Source organism: Bacillus rossius, chromosome 7 (genome assembly GCF_032445375.1).
Source record: "Bacillus rossius redtenbacheri isolate Brsri chromosome 7, Brsri_v3, whole genome shotgun sequence".
NCBI lineage: Eukaryota > Metazoa > Arthropoda > Insecta > Phasmatodea > Bacillidae > Bacillus > Bacillus rossius.
Window position 1 is genome coordinate 57449627 of NC_086335.1, and position 23460 is coordinate 57473086.

At 36.4% G+C, this 23460-nt stretch overlaps 1 protein-coding gene across 2 annotated transcripts in view; it reads left to right on the plus strand.

Annotated features, from left to right (window-relative positions):
• The window catches only part of LOC134534113 (carbonic anhydrase-related protein 10), a 477139-nt gene that overhangs the window by 128239 nt on the left and 325440 nt on the right, over positions 1–23460 (plus strand). For both annotated transcript variants that reach the window (XM_063372174.1, XM_063372175.1), the window contains exon 2: positions 1700–1762. In XM_063372174.1, coding sequence (XP_063228244.1) covers positions 1700–1762 — 63 coding nt within the window. The remainder of the gene's footprint in view (positions 1–1699; positions 1763–23460) is intronic.

A 23460-nucleotide genomic window follows, 5' to 3' on the forward strand; every position in this document is an offset into this window, starting at 1 on the left:
TTAAATTCTAGGTATGCTTCTATATATGAATTTTTTAGTAATTTGATAATTTTTCTCACTACACCTCACATTCATGAAGCAGCATAATGTTTTCATTAGTACAGTACACATTAATTTTAAAATGAAAATTGTCTATATGACGTACCCATAAAATTGTTCGACTACATTTTTAGAAACTACCATAGGTAATACGTATTATAATTCACGCATATGTAGCATTGCCGTATGGTCCATAGTTCCAGCGTGTTTGCGTGCATTTTGTGTTTGCTGAAGTCAGGAGTTGGTTCGCAACTGTCCGTTTCCCGCCGCTAGCTGCATGAAAAGCACATTAGCGCCTCGCAACTCGGTCGAAACATTTATGAAATTTTAAACGAGCAATTAGCGGGAACCTCATCTCGCGGTAATCTACTAAGGACTGTTGTTCTGCGTGTAGTTCTGCCGTTATTTTTTTTTACCCCTCCTCTTCTATCTCTCGCGTTGTTTTCCAAACTTCGAGAGGCCAGATAAATGTAGCTTCGGAATCATTTTGTATTCTCGAATCTTTTTTTTTTACATATGAAAACGTTGGGAAAAAATATTTAGTAAATGCATCTTCGTTCCGGACTTAAATACGTCCGACTTGAGTTCAGTCCAAACGCGGTTATTTTCAATAATAAATTCTAGCTCGTCGTACGGATGGTGATGATTTTGTGGATGTATTTTTCGCAGAAAAATAAAATAATAAATATCTAGCGACTCATGGTATGCCCGCATTAGCGATTGTTTCCTTGTGATTGGCGACCGTTTGAAAGATACGCCATTGCCCTGTTTGGCCGGGCCAATCAGGACGCGTTAGCTTCCGCACCGGATGGCTGTGATTGGTGCGACGACAGTATACATGCGCCTGAAATAAACCCAGCCAACCACGGAACACAGACGTTGCTGCAAAATTTTAACACACAGCCGGCCTGAAAATATTTCCACGAAAAAATACACGACCCACTGGAATTTCCGCTCAAAAGTATGAATGGTAAAAACATTGTAGCATGTCTCCAAATAATTAGGCAAACTTACCAGGTGACTAGCGATAAAGTACATCTTTACTCGTCAGACCTAAACCAAGATATAAGGGTAGGTCTACCAATAGCAAGAATTTTGTTTACGTGTTATATAGCAGACACTAGAGCACAAATAATGCTTTAAAGCTGGCACCTGTACAAACGAAATGATAAACTGTCTAATCTTCAACTATTTTCATTACTGTCTCATTTTAAAAACTACGTTTTATTGCAAATATTCATTCCGTATATTGACTTCTTTTTGGAGTATTTGTACTGAAGGTAGAACGTCTAGGTTGAAGTATTTACTCGCTAGTCTGTTTATTGAGAAAATGCGCTCGTGTTAAATATTTATCAACACGAACTGTATTCGGCGTTTTTTTTATTTGCAACTTTCCGAACCTGGTGGTATGTTCGAAAATATTTTTTGGACGGATATAAGAAATTTGTATAAATATTTTTACCTCATACGTATTTTACATAATTCGTGCAAGAATGAAATTATTTTTAATTCTCGCATTGGAATTCCACTGTAGTGGGTCATAATTTTTTTTTGACATAACACAGTTAAAAAATGTTTTTTTTTCTGCTTATTGCTGTACCAAACAATGTTTTTGCACGTTTGCGCACCGGACTGCAATATGAAAACATTTCTGTTGCAGATACTCGGGCGAGTTCAGGCTACGAAAGCTGGGATGAATGGTGGACATATGATGGAATTTCTGGTGAGTTTTTAATTATTTTTTTTTATTTTACTTAGCTATGTGTTCGTTTTATGATCAACAGATTTTTAAGCTGTCGCAGTTATTTCTAATGTATAAAGCCGTTTTGATGAAAACGTAGTCCATAACTCACTTTTTATTACTGCGAAATAAGTTTAGATAAGCTTTTTATAATATTTGAAAAAAAATTAATGGAAACAGTAGATCACGATGGTTTTACTTGTTGTATACGGAAACTTTAAGAACTGAATTATTGCATTTATATCACAGGCAATTTTTATATTCTAAAATTTAGAAGTTTATATTATATTTGTATTTCTTCTTGAATTTATATCAAAATATTTTGCTACTAGATAATTAATAAGTTTTATCTAATATCGCTAAAGTATTTTATAATTGTAGGTACTGACACTGGGTTCTGGATGAGGTGCCTATGGTGCGGACCCCCATCTTGTAATGTGACGTCACGGCGTTTATTTTTAGTGACAAATTATCTCAAAATTTCCCAAAACGTTCTCGAAATTCCTGAAAATTCCTAGAAATTTTTCTATTTCGAGGAAAAAATTCCTGTTTTGAGGGAAAATTTCATGTTTTACTCTCCAAAAATACCAGAGGCTTGAGCTGTCCTCAAATGGCTTAAATTCCCCATGTGTAAGCCACCCTAAGCAGCTGAGATAATAAATGACCTTGACCTCAACCGCCCTCATTGCACTTTGCCTTACAGCCGCCTTCTTGAACATCCTTAATTTTCTTCAAAGTAATCGAAAAAAATTTTAAATTTCTTAAAATAATGCATTCATAAAATTTTTGTAAATATATCGACTGTCATTTAGAAATTTTCTCGCCATATTGATAATCCATAATTATTATCCAATTTTAACAGCAAAAAAAATTTAATTAAAAAATTCCTAATACAATTTAGATTAAAAACGCACTTATGTCATGGAGTCCCCGGTTCTAACCGTGTAAGGTCATTCGATTAAAAATTGCAACGTATTCTTCCCTCACAGAAGCCAACGACCGACTGAGCTCCCACCACTAATACCAAGGTCGATATTACACCACCGTTATGTCATGGCACCATCTTGTTTTTCGTCTGCTGTAGGCAGCCATCTTGGATTACTTTAATTTTTACCCGCTAGAGTGCAGAAACATATTTATTACTTTAGCGTTCGCCATATTTTTAGACGTCTTGGCCGCCATATTAGAATTCGGAATTATTTAGCTGAAAAATAGGCAAACAATTCTGAGAAACATCAAACAAATACTTGTTAAAATAATATTGATTCAATAGAATTTAGTGCTCGGTTCGATCCTTGCTTGTACAAAAAAATATATAATTTATATAAAATTACAAAAAAAATATGACAGGTTCTATGTAAAGCAGGTTGTTGAACATAGTATCGAGAAAACTGTCGGAAAGAGAAAAGCTATGTCAGTAAATAATCTGATTGTTCTCTGTCTTCAGTAAACCTAATGGAGCTGAGAATTATTCAGTTCAAACCAATCCAGAAGTTACTGTTTATTAGATTACTAACTTTCGCAAGTGTTCCTGCAGTGGAGAAGAATTGTGTAATAAATTTTTATTTGTAACAATCTTGTGTTTTTTCGAACATGTCTTTTTTGTAATAAATTATAATAAATTATATTTCTTTTGTACAAGGAAGGATCGAACCGAGCACTAAATTCGATTTAATGAATTATCATTTTAACAAGTGATTTGTTTGTTAATTTTTTTTCAATATGGCAGCCAATACGGCTGACAATATGGTGGGCGCCACAGTAAAAATTTAACACTTTACACACGTACAGACTACAGCATAGAATTTTTTTTACTATTATCTTAGTATATAAACGTACGTATAATGATAACGTATATGGGTTCTTAAAATAAATTTTACTTAAAAATATTTGGTGATATTTTTCCAAACAATTTTAATAATCGAAAATGTTCGCACTCACATCTCTACCCATGTGTTTCCTAGGGACCAGATTATACATGTTTGATTTGTATTATTTAATCTTTCGGTGTACGGAATTTAGTAGGAGTAATTTCTTGAAGTCGCATGGAACGGAAATGTGTAACCACGGTGCTGCCATCTGTGGCCGATGGCGCAAACCAAAGTTCACAAAGACAAAGAGAAACTGTTCAATGAATTTTAACAAGATGGGCGGTGTTTTAATAAAATTCCTTGTCGAAAATGAAGTTCAAATATGGGGTTTAATTTTTTTTCAGGTCTTTTCCAAATTTTTCGGAACCGTTTCATTATATAGTTGAAAATTTCAGTCTGCTTAAATGATTTGATAGCCAACGTAGTTGCTACGGCAACAAATTCTAGCGGCGGGTACGGAAACTACTTGTGATTCACGTCAAGGTATGTAGTTGAAAACATAATTTACATATATACTCATCACGCTTGGCGGTATTTGTTTGATAACCATATGTTTTTAACACATCTCGTGAACTGCGAGAGATAATCTCATTAGGTCACGTGTAGTTGCAAATCATTTTAGAACTTTTAACATTTCTGCACTGTTGTTTCTGTCGGACGCTTTGTGATTTCGATGTGGCCAGATGTAATGAGTCAGTTTTAATGACGTTAACTTTAATACGGGTGCTTGATATTGACCTTGGAAACACAAAAGAAAAAAAAACAATGTTTATTCGAGGGACAAATAATAATAACGGAAACCATTTTACGAAAGAAAAAATCCAGCACATTGACACACTGACATTGATACACTAGCATTCCTGATGTACATTATGCCACATTTTATAAATAGGTTAATAAATATACATAGATAAAGCATAGTGTATTTTGAAAAATTGCAATAGAAAATGATAAGATAGACACAATATTTGTATTCCATTAAATTTGTATGGGATGTATACTTCTGTCCGCTTAATTTTGAATTTTTTTAAATTTAATTTTAATTTTTATAATTCTAAAATTTCTTTAAATATTAATACTGTATATTAACTGGAATAAAGTACTTTTTGGAAGTCCTTGGTTCGACTTATCGACTAAAAGTGTTGGGAGTACAGAGGAAGTAGGTTTTAAGTAGGTATATACATCTAGTCTATGTATTACATAGCACATCCACGAAAAAAAATATTTTAAGGCTTATAGCCTTCTATGATTAAATATAGAATTCACATTAAAAAAATTACTCTTTTTTTCCTTGTGCCTTTTTTTGTCACTCTAAAACATGAAACATTTGTACAAAGTAACCATGTTTTCCCTACACCGGGTAAAATTAAACTGCTGCTATGTTCAAGTACAACCAGGCATGCTGAAAACCTTGTTATGTTTCACGTTTGCTTCGTTTTAAACTAGCCACGACATTTACCTTAACTTAAAATTGAATGTTTTCATTACGTTATGCGGGCTATAGAGGAACTTTTTATATCTCTTAGTTTTAAACATGAAAGCGGAATGAAATTGGGTCACCGCTCCGAGTAAGTCTCTTTTGTAAATAAAATAGATGCGGATGCTCTGTGTATTATAAAAATCTCAAATTGTTTTATTTTTTATTTTTTTCGTTCCAGCCGCCATTACGGGAATGCTATCTAAAGGAGTTTTAATTTCCTCTCTTCAGATCTCCTTTCAGATGCAATTTCAGCTTCTTGCACGCCGTGCAAAAGCAGCCACGACTAAAATACATTTTAAAATTATTTTTTTTTTTTCAAACTGTTTGAGAAATCACAATGAAACATTTTTTTTACTTATGTTATTATTAATACATAAGTGAATTTTAAATTCAATCATTTTATACAGACAGACAAAACATTTTTTGACGTGACGTCTAATAAATCGATGAACGCCGGCTGCACGCACGGAAAAGTGTCCCGTACCGCACACTGTCCCACTACGATGTGTCCCGTTACGCTCATTGTACGCTTGCGCCGCATCTCTCTTCCACTCGATCGGAACAACCATCGTTTTCACTTTTCAATCATGTTTTCGTCGTTTGAATTATTAATATTATGTAATTTAACGATCGTCCACCGATTTTCAGCACAATTTAAAAGTAATGTTGAATCATCGAATACGTTTTTGGACGAACAATGGTGTTTTACAGTTACACACAATAATTCAAATTACACCCGGGATCTTTTGCACAATGTTTTAAAAAATATTGTAACACATTATAAATAAGTTTGGTGTATTTGGGATGCGTATTTGTTATAAAATCGTATTATAAAAACGAAATAATATCATTCCCCTACGGTGCTTCCATATACGTTGACGGACGCGAACCGAACGAATCGCGCAATCTACCCGCTTCCGCGGCAACCAGGCACTCTTTAATACATATTTTCCTTTGTTTATCGCGAGGGGCGTTATTATTAATGAATTATAAATAAAATTTCGTGACCGGGGCCACTATTGCATATCATTTTGAGCACTGGAAGACATAAAAACGTAAAATATTCTCGACAAATTTTAATCTGTGGTTTTCATTGCTTGTACAACAACAATTTCGGCAATAAAGGTTAATTATTCTTGCATTTTAAAAATCTGATTACTAGTATAATTTCAAGTATTTATTCTTTTATTATTAAAAAAAGTAGCATCTGTCGGCGATTACAGTAATAATAGGTTATGTTACAATTGACTAAAGAATTATGGTGATTCATATAATTGATGATAGATATTTGATTACAATTTATTTATATGAAAACTTGTTCATGATTATAATTAAACTTTATAGCTAAACGCCAGTTTTTAAAATTAATTACAAGTCATCTACACATGAACTGTTTCGTCGACTGTTTATAAAGTGAAGTGAAAAGTTAATATGGTTTTCATTGCTTATTACAACAACAATTTCGGCAATAAAGGTTTATTATTCTTGCATTTTAAAAATCTGATTACTAGTATAATTTCAAGTATTTATTCTTTTATTATTAAAATAAAAATGATTCAATTTTATTCATAAAAGTATGCAATCATTTCATAAATGTTTCGTTATGACGCTGTCACGTTAAACTATCGTCCGTAAACCGACTTTACAGACAACCAATTTTTTTTATCATTATATTTCGTAATATTTTCGTATAGGTCTCTAATATGCTGGCAGGAAAAAAATGTTTAGTACATATTATTTCTAAAACAACAGACATATTTTTATTTGTATTGATTTTTTTATTGGAACTTAAAATTGAGCACAGTTTAGGCAAAAAGTAACAAAAAAATGAAATTTTACTTTACTTGATTATTACTTTAAGGCAGAGTGAGAAAAACCTTAATTATATTTGACCACTTCAGCTTTACTAACAATATTTAGAATTTAATATTTTCGAGTAACATGATAATATCAGAGGTTTCACCGTTTTGGAAGTCCCATAATTGCAAGAAGCACGTCTGCAAGATTGCGCGTCAGCTCCCTGTATTCACGCGGAGATGAAAGAGCCATTGATTCGCACGCCTGTGGCTCCTCAGCGCTTCCTTTGCTTCTGCGCAAATGAGAATGAAATAATAACTCTAGGCATGCGTTGGTAAGGCTGGAGGGGGGTTTTCTTTTCTCTCGAGTTCTTCCCGCCTGGCATCGGGAGCTAGGGTGAGCGCGGGACCCTGACAAGCCCATTCGGCGTCCAGGGAGGGGGCTGGAGGGGGATGGTCTGACGGGACGCTGTCAGGAAGAGGCGTAAGGGATGATTTAGGGAGCGTTTCCCCTGCACCAACCATCTCTCACCCTTTCCACCAACCTCCCCCCCCCCCTCATGACGTGGAAGGGGGTGCTAAGCCCGCGAAGTCCAGAAGACAAATCGATTGTCACATTGAGCTCACTGTCGAGGACCGCACACCCCTTTCTCCCTCCCTCCCCCACACTTTTCCCTCTTAAACCTTAATCCCTCAACCCTCGGGCTGTCTTTTTTTACTTTCTCGGTCCCTGTTTTTCACGCTCCGCGAGGTTCAGGAAAATACCTACGGTACTCGCGACCCATACTCGAAACTTCTGGACACGCGATCAGACGTACGTTGCGAGACATGAAGGTGAGACATGAGGAGTCGGCGTGTGCAGTCTCAGTCTTGTTAGTTCTTGGAGTCCAAATGAGAACCACTTCCCGCCTCCCTTTCCCATCTGCACAGCAGCAACCATTTTTTTGATCATTATGATCTTTTAATGCTAGTTCCTTGCTGATGTGTTGGTATCGCTCTGTTTAGTAATATTCTCTACATGACAGCAATTTTACGATTCTTCATGTACCTATCCACAGATCTGTCGCATGAAGCTCGTGCGAACAATTTCCGTGCCATTTTCGGATAAAGCAGCTATTTAAACGAACTGGTACCTACTGAAATAGGAAGAACCTAATTAGTGGCATATAGTTCTCGCGAAAAAAAATTTCTAGACTAGTTGTGTATGAATAGACTGTAGCATCGTCTGTGCTTCGTAATTGGTTGAGTTTCTCTCCAACACGTGTCTACTGACGGCTCACGTATCACAGCCATTTTGCAAGGGAGAAAAACCGTTCTGATTGGCCCGGCCAAATAAGGCAACGGCTTCTCCTGCAGACAGCTGCCGAATACAAGGAAGACATCACTGGCACGGGCATATATGTTGCAGTCTAATGAGATTTCAGATTTATTCGCGAAACATACTTTCCCTTACACATGCTGCGTTAAAATTCCGACACAAAACGTGTTGCGGAATTTCGCAACCTCAAAACTCGCTAGCTGCGTTGCCATGACTGGAGGCATGTAACTTACTTATAACGAAATGATTTTGAGACTATGTCTGTAAAACCATTGTAGGATCATCTGTATTTTTTTATAGATGTTAGACAAATTTATAGCATATTAATATTTGTACATCTGCGATTTGTTTTGCTATCAAATTGTTAACCAATTGACTTCAAATTCAAAACAGTAGACTAATTCCAAATACGCTAGAGACTAATATCGGACAGCTCCGAGATGTTTGTGTGATAACCTGGCGTTGTTTTCAGGTCAGTCCGATAGATGGCTGACGGCGTGCTCGGTGTGAACAATGCAAATGTTTAATACATATTGTACCAACATTATGACAACGAAAATATCTTTGAGAAAAACACGGGAGGTTTTACTTGAGACAGTAAGAATTGAATTCATTTTGTATTATTCCTGCCAATGAAGAGACAAGCAGGTATTTGTTTGATTTGTAATTTTTTTTATTGAAGTATTTCACCAGTGATTCGGAATCAGATATAAACACAAAATTCGTATTGTCCTTAATATTTTGTTTTTCAGTTGTTGCCAGCCTAGATACCACACCATTACTTTAAATATTAGAGTAAGGAATTTTGCTGAAGTAAAACTAATAATTAATATGTTATCATTTAGTTTTCCTTTCTAAAATAAATCCAACAACTGTGAGTTACAGAGCAGGAAAGGTAAACAGCGAAGTGGCTTCTGTGTTCGTCCCATGTGTCTATTTTTAACCTTATGTCAGTGCTAGTGTGGTTTTATTTCTCAAGAAGGTAGATTTTGTTCACTGTTTGGACAGCATTATTTTCTGCGTAGCCCTAATCGCTAACATGGATTTATAATCCTAAACTGAGCTTTGATTTTAACATGCCTGTCCGTGTTTTTGGAACTCTTTCCCCGATTTCTCGATGACTCTATGACTGCTAGGTTTTCTGTTGAGGACTAGGTCTTGTTATTGTAACTTACCCCAAATGTAACGGTGCAATTCTTCGTTATCTGACACCACCAGTGTTTCCGCTGGAAGTAAATGATGGGGGTACGAGTTTGTATTTGTAAAGTGGGGGGGGGGGGGGTTCGTGATTGGATTGCGCTGTGAGTTCCTGATTCTCCCACTTGCCTTCTAAGTAATGCGGATTATTCGCTTAGCACTGTTCTGCCCTGTACATGTATGGGTTGTTGGGTGCTCCTACTCTAGCTGAAACTCGAACAAAGGACCTTGTTTGTGAGTACCCTCCGCCCGACGCATGACTATATAGGGTTCGTAGTCTGCTGGACTCTACTCCTGCTAGTCTCTTAGCGACCAAAACATAATCTCTGTCTAACTTCGGCCCCCAAAACCAACAATCCCTGGAGCTTGCTAAACACACACCTTGAATTCCACTTGGTATGACAGAAACTAATGTTTTTTTATAGGTAAAAAGAATAATACATACATGTTTATGAACACAAATTGTATAAAAAATGATCGTGCATTTAAATTTTAACTATGCTATGTAATTACAGTGAAAAAATATTTTTTCATTTGTAAATATCATTATGTTTGATATAAAAATAACTTTTGGTATATTAATATGGTTATATGTTTTTTCATATCAGTTTAAGTTATCACAATAAAATTAAGACTAAATTCATATTGGGGTTACTTATAATACATGCGTGAACATAAAGTCCATAAATGAATAAATTTGTACAGATATATAAAACCAAAAATTATTAATTTAAGATAATTTTTGTATGTACTTTCCAACAGAAAAAATATTTAATATGTAATAATTGAAAAACCACGGTCAGACACAGAGATTTAATTTGTTTATTTTTAATTTAAGACATCTAAGTATACTCAATGATATGGATATAAGTGACCACACATATCTGGATACGAAATTCTTAGCGACGTGGAGTCCGTATGTCCACCCGGGGGCCGGCATCGCGTGGAAAGGGGAAAAAAAAAAAAAGACCGGCGATCGCGACCCACCCTTCGCCGAGAGCTGTCACCGGCGTGGGTCAACAAGAACCGCATGATGGATGCGCGCGCAAAGAGGCTAATTTCCAAATTGAAAACCCACCCAACCCCCCAAGCCAAGGGGCAGGGAAGGCGAACCTTCTTGAAGGACGCGAAAGCAATCCTCTGCAGACGAAGACGAGCTGGCGGGGAGGGGGGGGGGGGGAGGTCGTCATCCGTCTTCCACCTTCCTGGGGGCTGTTTGCTTGCTTTCAACCCCACGCCCCCACCCTCCAGCTTGTGCCCACCACACCACTCTATCCCTCGCGACATGTTGGCTCAGGACTGTGGTATTGCGACCCACCTCAGTTTACATGCTTTGCCAGTTCCTTCCCCCTGCTGGCCACCTGTATTGGGATGCCAGCCACGGGGTCCTTATTACCCTGCTTCGTACTAATACCTCTCTCCAAAGGGCTTCGTCAGAGACCGCAACCTGTTCCTGAGATCTCGTCGTCCCTGCGTCCCAGCGTCCCAGCAGCATTCGATTTTTCCCCTCATCTCATACTCGAAATTATTTTCCACGGGGGGGGGGGCATATGATTTGATGATTATTTTGAATGTGAAAACCCGCTAATCGTTCGTTACATTGTGCTAATTCACCGTCAGATTTGAATAGCTAATGACGACGATACTAATAACGCGCCAACAATGGTTGAGCCCACAACGGATGGATCATGTGTCTACGTGTTTGTCGCGCAGTGTTTTGTTTTGCCTGTGACGTCATAGTAACATTGTAGAAATTGCTGATGCGTGTAAAGTTTGGCTCAGCGTTCCTGAAGAATAAGTGATAATTCACAAAGAAAATCACTTGATGGTTCCTTTTAGAGAAATAAAGGAGATAAGCCCTTGCCGTTTTGCAATTTCAAATAATTTTATACAGCTTGCAATAAATCTTCTGTGCTGTATTTTTTTTTTTGGTTTGAAATGGCATAATACATCGATTTAACTATTTGGTGCAGTCAACACTTGTAAACTGATGTGATTATCATGGCAGTTGTAGTCGTCCGCGTGAAATACTGAGATATTTTCTCGCAACGCTTACAGACTAGAGCCTTTTAGTAAATATGTGGTTGAAAAAAGGTAAAGAAGGCCTGGGAGATATGATTTATGCCTTGACATTCCCAAAATTGGATTGAATAGATCACAATTATAATTATAGCAAAAATATGGAAGACTCAAAGATGGCAGAGCATAATCTACCTTAATGCAAGCTGTATTTAGTCACTGAATTGCTGCCTTAAATTCTTTATAAACACTGTATATTCTGTTTTTTTTAGGAGAGTTTATTTTGTTTTAACGAATTTTGACATGACCATGTTTTTAGAAGCGACAAAAATTACTCATCTTAAACACGAAAATGCCCAATGTGGATATGTAACCCACGACCTAAAAGTTGTAACTAAATTACGATGACCTCTAAAAGTGAGATCACCAGACCAGTGTTCAACATTATTATAATATGGTTTGTTGTAATCCAGGGTTGATGGGTAGTGGATGAATTTATTTTCTTTTAGGTTTACCAGGTTGTCATTGCAAGAAATATAAATATTTTTTCTTTAACCAGCAACATTGCCGGAAAGGAAACACAGGTCTCCTAAAATATAAATGGTGAAAACGAATGGGTTTAACTGCTGTGAAAAGCAACACACCTACAACGACACCCCACTACTTAGCACGCACGAGGAGGGGGAAAAAAACAGTTGGCAAGCATGCTCCCGAAGATAAAAGTGAGCGCGATACAAAGCTAAAGCCCATGGCCGGAAACATGCGCAGGGTTAATACTCTCGGTCCGCGGAGTTTCGCTCCTCATTTATTCACGCTTCAATTCCCACGGCGTTGTTCGGCCGCGCCTCTCCCGGCTCGGTGGACAAAGTGACGGCCAGTTCCTCCTCTTCCCCTACCCAACAAGCTCTCTCCCCCCCCCCTCCCCCTTCCTTTTTCTACCCGGCCACCAACTGTACCCGAACCTCCCTGTTCCCACTACTAACACCAAACCCCGGCCCCCTCCGCTCTTTCCCTCTTAATCCCACATTCCAGCCCGCGCCGCCGGTTGAATCTATTACCGTCCCGTCAGCTCACAGGCGCCACAGACAAACATTCTCGCAGCGCTAACAAAAAAAATGTGACTCTTTTTTTTGTCAATCCTCGCCGGTAGCTCGCGTCCCAAAGGCTTGTCTACAATTTCGGTTCGAGCCTCACCTTGCTTATCTTTGGCTGTAACAAAGACAGGAGGGTTCCAGTGTAAACGGCAGAAAGCACACGCACGTCCTCTCTGCAATACTATTTTTTTTTTCTTTTGAAAAATATAAAGGTAAAAATACATTTTTTCCCCACTTGATGATCGAGGATGATTTTATTTTCTGTAATGATTAGTCACAAAATTAACAAAAATATTTTTTTTCCCTGCAGTCTTATATCGAGTCTTGCGAAATGTATATTGTAACATAGGCATTAAAATAATTTTGTATGTGAAAATATCATCAGTTTGTAAGTGTTTCTACTATAAAAGTTAAAACTATAGGATAACAAATGTCAATTAAGATCTTATCAATCACCCGTACTATTAACTGATGTGATTTGACGTGCATTGCCAAGGTTTTGTTTGATATTACAAAAAAAAAAAACACACACAAGCATTTCAATGGTAGGTGTGAGTATATTTTGTAACTGTGTACTAGTTAACACCATGTCGGCACTCCACAACTGAGATGGGATTTCATTTCAGCTGCACTCTCATTCCTAATGGGCCGTTATCACGTGCTTAATCACCACAGGACAATCGGTAATATGCTTTACGGATTGATCGTTCGTTTATCCTCTTAGGGCGTGGATTCAGTGTAGCCTTTCACGATTGTTACCACGCACGCGCGCGCAAAAAAAAAAAATCTTTTAATCTGTGATGGTTTTTGACTCCAGCGTTAAGCCCTGTTCTTACACTCGTGCCTGCGCATTGATTTTAATCTTCTCAGCGTGCAGAATTACATTTAGTACTCGTAAACCGCCACACGAAACTCGTACTGATTTCAACTCCCTTCTCCTGGTTCCATGTCGTCTCCAAGCTAATCCCGCAGTTGAAAAAAATATTTTAGATTTGTATTTTTTTTTTTTTTTGGTTAAGCTGGATCACTTTCCCACGTAACGCGATTTTATTTATTCCCTCCTAGAAACAGACACAAAAAAAAAAGATACTTATTGCGCCATTCGCACATTTTATAACTTTTGTTTTAAATGTTGGGTATATCGCATGTGCATGAAAAGTTTGGTAAACATTAATTTAGATATGGTTATTGTGACCTAGGTGAACATTTTCACACTTCAATATCTTGAAAAATCACTACTGAACATCTACGAGTGAGGAAAAAGAGTTTTTTCGTTGATATTTGTTTCAAAACTTATTACAAATATAAATCTTTGGGCCACCGATTAATGCCGGCTGTAGACCATGCACGTAGCATTGACACAGCAGTCGATCCGAAAATTATTTTATTTCACTCTTGCCAAAGTTTATTTGGAAAACAGTTACCAAAAAAATTGTTTGTAATACCACAAGAAATATATTACAAATTTGTACAACAGATGGCTATGGTTATTTATGCATGTATGAATAACGTTTTTCGAGATAATAGTGAGTATTCTTTAAAGAAAATGACGCATAATTTTTTAATATTTAAATTGATGTTTCATGCAAGACATTTTTAAACCATGGAAAATATAATCGAATATTCCAAAATTGGATTTTTTTTTCCTGTTGCATCAGTTATTATTGGAAAGCTTTCCAAGAAACGGTTTACAAATAAATTTAACTGTAATTAATGTCCGGGTAAGAATCCGAATCAAGTATTATTACGAACACTATTTTGTGGCGATACAGTTGTTTTAATATAAATGTATAAACTTACAAATATCTATAATTTTCATGAATATCTCCGTTCCAATTGCAAAAAAAAAATAATAATAATTACAGTGTAGACCGAGACAAAAAAAAAAAAAAGAAGCAACGAAACCGTTTGTGCGGAGCGCAGCTTTCACGCTTGTCTCCAGGTGAAGCTGCCCAATCCCACAGAGTGTTTTTGTTGCGCCTATATCGCCTCCCACCCCGCATCCAAGCCCCTTCTGCCATCCTTGAAATCTGTAGTCTCGCGCCAACTACTCCTCTCCCCCCCCCCCTCCCTCCAGCTCGACGCAGATCTAGTTACGGCGAGAGATGCAATTTGGACTGAGAGCATCTCACTACGCCACCTCGGCCTTAGGTGTGTGTTTCCGTCCGCAAGGCTCCAACATAAAAAAAAAATACTTCTCGTTGAAATGCATTAAAATCTCTTTGCATTAACAGATATAGCATGTTCCAAAGCAACGATGTATCGCTGACCTTAATATTATTGGAAATATTATTTAAGGCTAAAAAAATTGGTTGTCTGTAAAGTCGGTTTACGGACGATAGTTTAACGTGACAACGTCATAACAAAACATTGATGAAATGATTGCATACTTTATGAATAAAATTGAATCATTTTTATTTTAATAATAAAAGAATAAATACTTGAAATTATACTAGTAATCAGATTTTTAAATTGCAAGAATAATTAACCTTTATTGCCGAAATTGTTGTTGTAATAAGCAATGTAAACCACATTAACTTTTCACTTCACTTTATGAACAGTCGAGTGGAAGAGATAGATGCGGCGCAAGCGTACAATGAGCGTAACGGAACAATGTGCGTAACGGGACACTTTTTCGTGCGTGCAGCCGGCGTTCATCGATTTATTAGACGTTGTCACGTCAAAATTACTTATTTGTACACTGATACAAATATGTTGATCTAGGAACCAAAACTCTGCAAAACTCACCACGAAAACCCTTTTAAAGTCTGTTTATAAAGACAAAATTTAATCTGTATTGGGTGTAGCCTACCTACCGCATAAATTTCCTCCAAAACATTATAAATAGGAAAAAAGTTTATCATGCGAAGAATATTACGCGCTTTAACGGCAATAAGTTATGTACGCGCCAGCGTTTATTTATTTATTTTTTTTTGCTTGTAACTATTCAGCAGCTATCTGCAAGATAAGTCATTGCCTTATAGGACACGTTTTCTTTATCCATTTGTAAGAAATAATTCTACTGGAAAGCAAATTTGGGCTATCTGGACTAAATTTTAAACGTTAAATCTTTATTTGACTTCACATTTAGTCGTTTCTGTTCCTTTTCCAACAGAAGCTGAGAAAAACGTTATGGCGAATAAATTTGGTCATAAAATATAGGTTGACTGCTACACCCTTATGTGAGTTACGAACTTCTTAGCGTATCCTTACGACCAATAAAATACCGCAACGTGCTAGTGAAATGACACAAGTTTCAACAAGAAGGTTAGTGCTTCATTTGAGTGTGCAATTCCCACAAAAATCTACTTTGAAATATATATGGAAAGATTGTTCTATGGTTTTGTTGAATTATTTTTGATGTGTAACATATTAGCACTTGATATATGGCATTTGGTGGGAGAAATTTCGCGAATGCGAAGGAAATAAAGGAATGGAAATGTGTTACCACCACGGTGCTGCCATTAGTGCGGATGGCGTGAACTAAAGCTCACCAAGACAAATGGAAACTTTATAGTATTAACTGTTCAGTGAATTTTAACAAGATGGGCCTTTTTATATAAATTTTCTTGTATGAAATCAGGATCAAAGACGGGTTGTAGTAATTTTTCAAGTATTGTTCGCTTTTATTTGAGACATTTCATTACATAGTTTAAAATTTCGTTCTGCAAATAGAATGAGTCGATACTTGACGTAGCTTCTCCGGCAGCGGATGCGGGGACTATGAGTGATTCGCGTGGAGAAATGTAGTTGAAAACACAAATAGAAGATAATTATCACGCTCGGCATCATTTTAAATTATTCTACGTTGAATTTCGGGTAAGAATTTTGTATTGTAAGTTTATTTGTAACATGAGGACACATGAATTTGCTCGTTGCTTTTCTGCGACTGATGAATGTTCTTCGTTAGCGAATAGTTTTATGATTTATCACCGAGTAACCTACTGAAAATATTGCCAAATTCTTTCTACGAAAATAAGCAAGTTATGTGAAGAGGAAGAAACCAAAATACACCACCTTGGATGCAATAGATTTTGTCTATAATAATTAATTGTAGTTAATTATTCAAAATTTGGCCATGTAAAGGCAAATAGTGTAATTTTATACGCTTGAAATTAGTATCGATAAGCCACTTAATTATGATGAACTGTTAAATAATTTGGAGTGTAAGAGTTGGATTAATTTCGAAGAATGACATCATCTAGAAAGTAAAATTATTACTTAAATAATCATACTTTTGCCATAGAAGAAAATCTGTTAATGTGTAAATATTCTGACTTAAGGAAAACAAATGTTTCGAAAACCAACGATCACAAATTGTTGTGTTATCAAAACGTTTGGACCCAAGATGACATCTTCTAGCTTCTACCCCTGTCCCTTAAGGAGGAGGAATAGCGATAGTTGTAATGCTGTAACTATTATTTAACGTTAAGTAATAAACATTTTCCTTAATTAGGACACAAATATGATATGAATAGATCTTCAAAGACCATAACAGAGGGGGTCTATTGACGGTATTACTACAGTCGCAGTCTTCCCAAAATACTGCATAGAAAAAAAGGTTTGTCGCGGGTCGCGAGGCCCCGAAAAGGCCTGCCGCAGGGGAAACTTGCGTCAATCGCCCCGCATCTTAGCGCGAGCTCCAGGAGTTTCCTGGGAGGGGGTAGGGGGGGGGGGTCGGTCTTGTAAGTCCTGCTGTTTGCGGGTCGGCGTGGGAAGGGTTTTAGCTGGAGAAGGGAGGGAGGGGAAAAGGGGTTTGACGACTCGTCGCGGCTCGGAGCGCACCCCCTCCCCATCTCCTGCTGGGAAGCTATTAATTACCGGAGTAATTAGGTTGCCACGCGTGTCTTCGCGACGCTGAGGAGTGTGTCGAGAAGGGGATAAGGAAGGGGGGTCCGCGGAAGAAGAAGAACAACAATAGAAGAGAGAGAGAGAGAGACGGGCTTGGAGCTTGGGCTTGGAGCGTCGACTCAGAGCAGACACCCCGAAGACTGCTTGGGAGCAATCCATTCAACTTTCCCCTTCCCTTCCGCGGCGACGCACCCCTAGAATACCCCCGAGGAATATACGGGATGAGCGCCTTGTCGGCTGGGGGGGTCGCCTTAGGGGTCGCATTGGACCCCTCTCTTGCAGTTACGGCTAGGAAGGAGGGGGGGGGGGAGGGAAGAGAGAAGACGTAGTAGCTCGCATAAGTGTAGGGGTGTTAGCCTCCCTTTCGCTCCGGAGTCTTCGCCGGCGATGCTGAATAACTCACGAGTCGGCTAAAGCGCGCGTGGGATATCAGGGAAATCGAAGAGATGGCACATCGTTCGTCTGTGAAACAATTCTCCTCCTGTTTATCTATTTTACTTACTAAGCAGGTGCTTGACTTACAAAAAAAATATACTATATCCAAGATAAGGTGTACTTTGGGGAGGGGAACAATTGCTTCGTCAAACATTCAGACTTAAACAACTAAGTAATATTATGCTTTAATTTATTTATTTTTGTACCTCTGGGGCATAAGACACAATGTCCACTTTTGGGCAAAATGCAATTTTAACAATAAATTACACCACCGTTTGACGTTCTTTCTAGCGGCATACAACACCAAGATCTAAGATATGTCAGAAATTCACATATTTCAGGTAGAAAATAGTCGAGAAAATAAGTGAGGAACTATTTAAAATTATTTCAACTGCTCTCATAAAAAATTATGGTTTATGTGACTTAGTGCCGTATGCCTCAGAGGTACAGATTTATTTATTAACTGCCAGCCGAATAGCCTGGCACTATTCAAATATTAAAAAAAAACAAATACCTGACAAATGTACAAGCGGGTACCCAAGCTATCATCCACAACCCATGAAAAAAAATCTATAAAGTAGGGATAAAAATAAATAATAGAGAAAAAAACAAATGCTAAAATGTATATGATGTACAGGCTAGTACACAATTATATAAATATTTATTGATTTATTGTACTTATGTTTCTAAGATATGTTCTGTAGATACCGTCTGGACGGTAAGTGACTGGGCGTAAGATAGCGTGAGTCCCTGCAGAGCCTGGAAACAGCTTGTCTCGATAGCGACAGGGATCTTTTCAAATGGTTTAAGCATCTTTTTCATGTCAATTGATAACGTTCGTGAAACGTTTCAACCCCACGCATTTTTTAAACTTAAAAAAAAAAAAATCCCGAAATCGACACGACGCGACGGCAAGAATTCGGGCGTGTACAAAAATTTCCTTGTGTTTCGAACCCGGGTCATCTGTAGCGCGAGTCCAACGTCTTTGAAGATACCTACGCGTCTTCGCTCCACGCCAGGTTTTTTTTTTTTTTTGCAAAAACGGCTGTTGTTTGTTTCGCAACCCGTGACACATGGTACAGAGCCCACACAGAAAAAAAAGTTTACAAAATATTCATCTGGAAAAAAAGTTGTCAAGAAAAGTTTTGAAATACTACAAGAAAGGTATTGTAATTTTGTACAAAATATGGCTATGGTTATTATTGCACATATGAAATACGATTTTCGAGATAATACTGAGTATTTCTTACAAAAATTGGGGCATAATTTTATAGTTTAGTTGATGTTCCTTTCTAGCATACATATATATTTTTTAATAATGGAAAAGATATTTGAATATTAAACAATTTGACTTTATTTTGATGTATTATGCTTATTAATGTCCGCAGTTGATTCCGGCTTGTTATTCAGAGAACGGTTCATTTTATGCCTACTAAGGTAGTTATGCAATTAGTTTTTGACCACCGAACACTAACTTTCATCACTTGCACTAATACGTGGTCGTATAATTTTTTTTTGGACAAAGGTTCGAAGGTAATATGAATATGGTTATTAATAAATTCCGATGAAGTGTATACTAAGAAAGTTTTATTTATTTTTTTAAATTTCAACATCTGTTTTTACGGTAATAGTTCGTTCAATCAAAAATTGTTTCAGAGGAAGGTTTTAGATAACAATTATGAGGCAGTTATCACGTACATTATATATATATATATATATATATATATATATAAGCGTTTGAGTTAACGATGGTTTTAGAGTCTATGGACCACGAAACGAAAAAAAAAAAAAAAACTATAACAAAAATTTCCGGATGTCGCCCCCATGGTAACGGCTGCTACAATAGATAGTATTTCTTTGAAATCTACCTAAAAAAAACATAACATAGTTTCTTAGTCGCTCGACTTCTACCTCAGTAAAGTATTTTTTCCTCTACCCCCCCCCCCCCCGCCCCCCATTTTCTCTTCCTCACCCGCTTTCTCCACTGACTCGCAAGGCAGCTTTCACCGGCTCCTGTATCGGCCGGTGAGTGCGGCGCAAAGTGCACTTCGCGGGGAAACTCTAGCGAGGCCTTTATCCGCCCGCCCGGCTGCCCGGCTCTGCCCGTCACACGGAATACCTAATTACAGGGGTCACTTCACTGGGTCATGCCACGCAATAACGCTCACCAAATTTACACAAAAAAAAAAGGAACGTTAAGAGGCTTACTTACGAATAACCCTTTCTGCCAACCACACCGTGTATATATATATATATGTATATATATATGTGTGTGTGTGTGTGTGTGTGTGTGTGTGTAAATGGAACATAAATATTCATGAAAGTTACAAATATAATTGTACATATGTACATTTACATAAAAAGAAAAGGTTCGCAGTTTTCGTATTTTTGCCCGGGAATTTATGTTCTGTGTTGATCCAGTACCTCAAATAGTTAAAGTTTGCTTGTTAACCGTTCGCTGGATAGCTTTAACATCGCTCATTTATAAACATAATCAAACAAAATTAGTCCTGTTGATGAATATTTTATTATTTTTTACATTGTTAAATAAAATTAGGCTAGAATTAAACATGAATTGAAATGTAATATTTTGTGCCAATTTTCGTAAGAAATACTCAGTATTATCTCGAAAAAAACATATTTAATATATGCAAAAATAACCATAGCCATGTGTTGTACAAAGTTACAATATATTTCTTTAACTAGTTTCCAAAGGAATGTTTTGTAAAAGTACAGAATTTTTTTTTCTGTGCAAAGGATCGACTTATTAACTAAAGTTTACAAAATTAGTTTAAGTACACCATAAAATATTTTTGTCATGCCCATGGCAATAGATGTGTAATTAACACGTGTCTTTTTATTTTACAGGGAAAAAATTAAATATAGTGACGTCATTATTACATGCTGATACTTTATGGATTTTTTTTAGTTGTAAAATGTTACGCAATTAGTACTTACTATGAAAACTTCCTTGATATTTTACCGCTTTGAGGCAATCTTTTGTAAATATATGTTGAGAAAACGTGAGACGGAAATACAAGAGTTTTATCATGATAAATTTACAGGTAAAGCTCTCAAATAAAATATATCTAAAAAAAAAAGGCATTACAAGTTTATCCAGGCCACCAAATCACATATAAATCCCAAAAAAACCTAGAAGTGGAAGAAAATTAGTGTATTTCTTTGAGGCCTGTCTCTAAAGAAAAATCAGTGTAAGCAACAGGTTTTTCCATGAATAATTTAGTGGCAAGAACTTCAGACATTGGCTTACAGATTATATAAGCAACGTCAAAATTCTAGAAAACCCGATACAGTAAGTAATTAGAACTTTTTTTTTTTTAAAAAAGAAATAACCATTTGTGTTTTATTCACGGTTGTTTATAAAATAAACTTTTCATTATTCACACATAAAAGTAAGAATATTTTGAATTCAGCGATAAAAATTACCCAAAATTTCGTTGGTATTGAAATAATTGTTTGATTGTTTAATTAATTCATAATAGTGAAACATTGTGCACATATCTTTGTAAGTTGTTTTAATTGTCCATACATTACTTCGAATCATATTTAGTGAACCGTGTGAATAATAATTAAACTATGAAAAAACGTGAACTTTTAAAACAATCGTTATATTTCAAAGTTCATTTTACAGTATCAAATATTATTTATTATTGAAAAAAAAAATTATTTTGTTTGTTCTACACAAAGGTTTTCCTGAGTGTAAAATAATAAGTTAAAGTTAGACCTCGTCTAAAGAAATTAATTTACTACGGCCCGTTTCATCTTGAGCTCTCCGTGTGACTCGTGCAAATGAAGAAGTTCCTCGGAGTTGCAGTAATTGCGTCTCAATTGCGTCTTGGATCGCGTCCCCGGAAATAGCCTCCTCTCCAGCGGAAACCAAGGAAGGGCAGCTGAGCACGTGAATTATTGATCCCCCGCAAGTGTGGATTGGGGGAAGGGGGAGGGGTTCACCCCCCCCCCCCCCCACCAATCTTCCCGGCGTCTGCCGCGTGCATTTTTACTACCTGCGATGCCATGTTGCACGTAATGAAAATTTTAACCGACGTAAGGCTACCAACTTCTGAAAATTCGCCTATTTCCCTCCCTCTCCGATTGCCGGGAAAATGAGTTTCTTTCGCCCTGCTTTCTAGCCAACCATTCTCCCTTTCCTTCTGAATCCTTATTGCTCAATTTTCTCCTGACTTAAAAAAAAATCTCTACTTTTTTTTCACCCTCATTTCAGCTGCGGATCGCATCTACAACGGAAGCGGAAGGTACCGCGGCGTGACATTGACATTCGTTATTCCAGTTCTTTTTCTTTCTTTTTTTAAATTTTTATTTTAGCCCTGACTATCCACGAGGAATTCGATTTAATGGAGAGTTTAATAGAATGTTGCGGCCGTGGCCGCGTCTCGCATTAAAAGAACGTCAACACCAGAAATATCTCAGGAAAAATATCTCATTCCTATATTTAATTTCTCTGTCCAGGATTTATATTTCCATGAACTATAAGATATTCTCTAATTTAAATTATTCGTTTTATTTGGTTCAGTTTTTTTAGTTATATCTGAAGTACAGAAAGAGTTTCTGTATGAAAATAAAATAATATTACTGTAGTTAAACCTTTAAAACCTTGAAACGAATTAATACTAAAATTGCATGCAAAATTATATGGATTCATTTTAAAAGTTAATTTTTTTCCAAAACAAACTTAATATGATTTGTGAATTGGTATAACAGATTTTTTATTTTATTTTTGCCATTAAATCGTACAAATTTACAAAATGTATTGTTAGTCTTTGTCCGCACCAATATCTACTCAATCGGGATACTTTGGATTCGTACAACAGGAAGTTTAACAACAAAATCGGTCAAGAATACAGCAACTGTAAAACGTTCCACAAATGTATTTTGGAATGTAAAGTTGTACCGAAAGTTGTTGTGTTTAGTAATAACACAGTGCATAAAAGTTTTGTAAGGACAATAAAATATAACAAAGATGAATGATTTAAACACTTAGAAATTAATAATTGCTTCTTATTCTTTCCCGGATTTGTTCATCATTTTTCTTGTGTATTGGATTAGAATTCTGGCAAATTCATAGTTAAAAGCTATAATTAATTTTTAACAACTTTACATTGCTGTAAAGGTGAATAAATTTGCAAAAAAATTAAAATATACCTAAATTAGAGCAAATTGTCTTAAGTAAAAAATAATTATTCTTGTTTCTTTTCGTTCTACAGTTAAGAAAACGTTTTCGCTTCCCATTATCATGTTCCTCTAATTTGATAAATAATACCTCTTTTTTTAATGTTAGAGGGATGGTAAACCCGGGTGTGATTGTGCGTATACGACGTTACAGACTAATTTTTATTTGCAAATAACTAAAGAAAAAGAAAGTTTGTCAAAATGTTTTCAGACAACCTGACCTGTAAAACTTGGGCCCAAAGTGTTATTAACAACTAGATTTTATTAAATTAAGAATAAAATTGAATGTTTAACTCTAATCACTAATGTTTATATATATTTAAACAGTTTAACACAATACGATGGTTTTTCTCCTTAAAATTTATTAATAATGCGTATAACTCCATAAACATTATGAAATTAGAATAAACC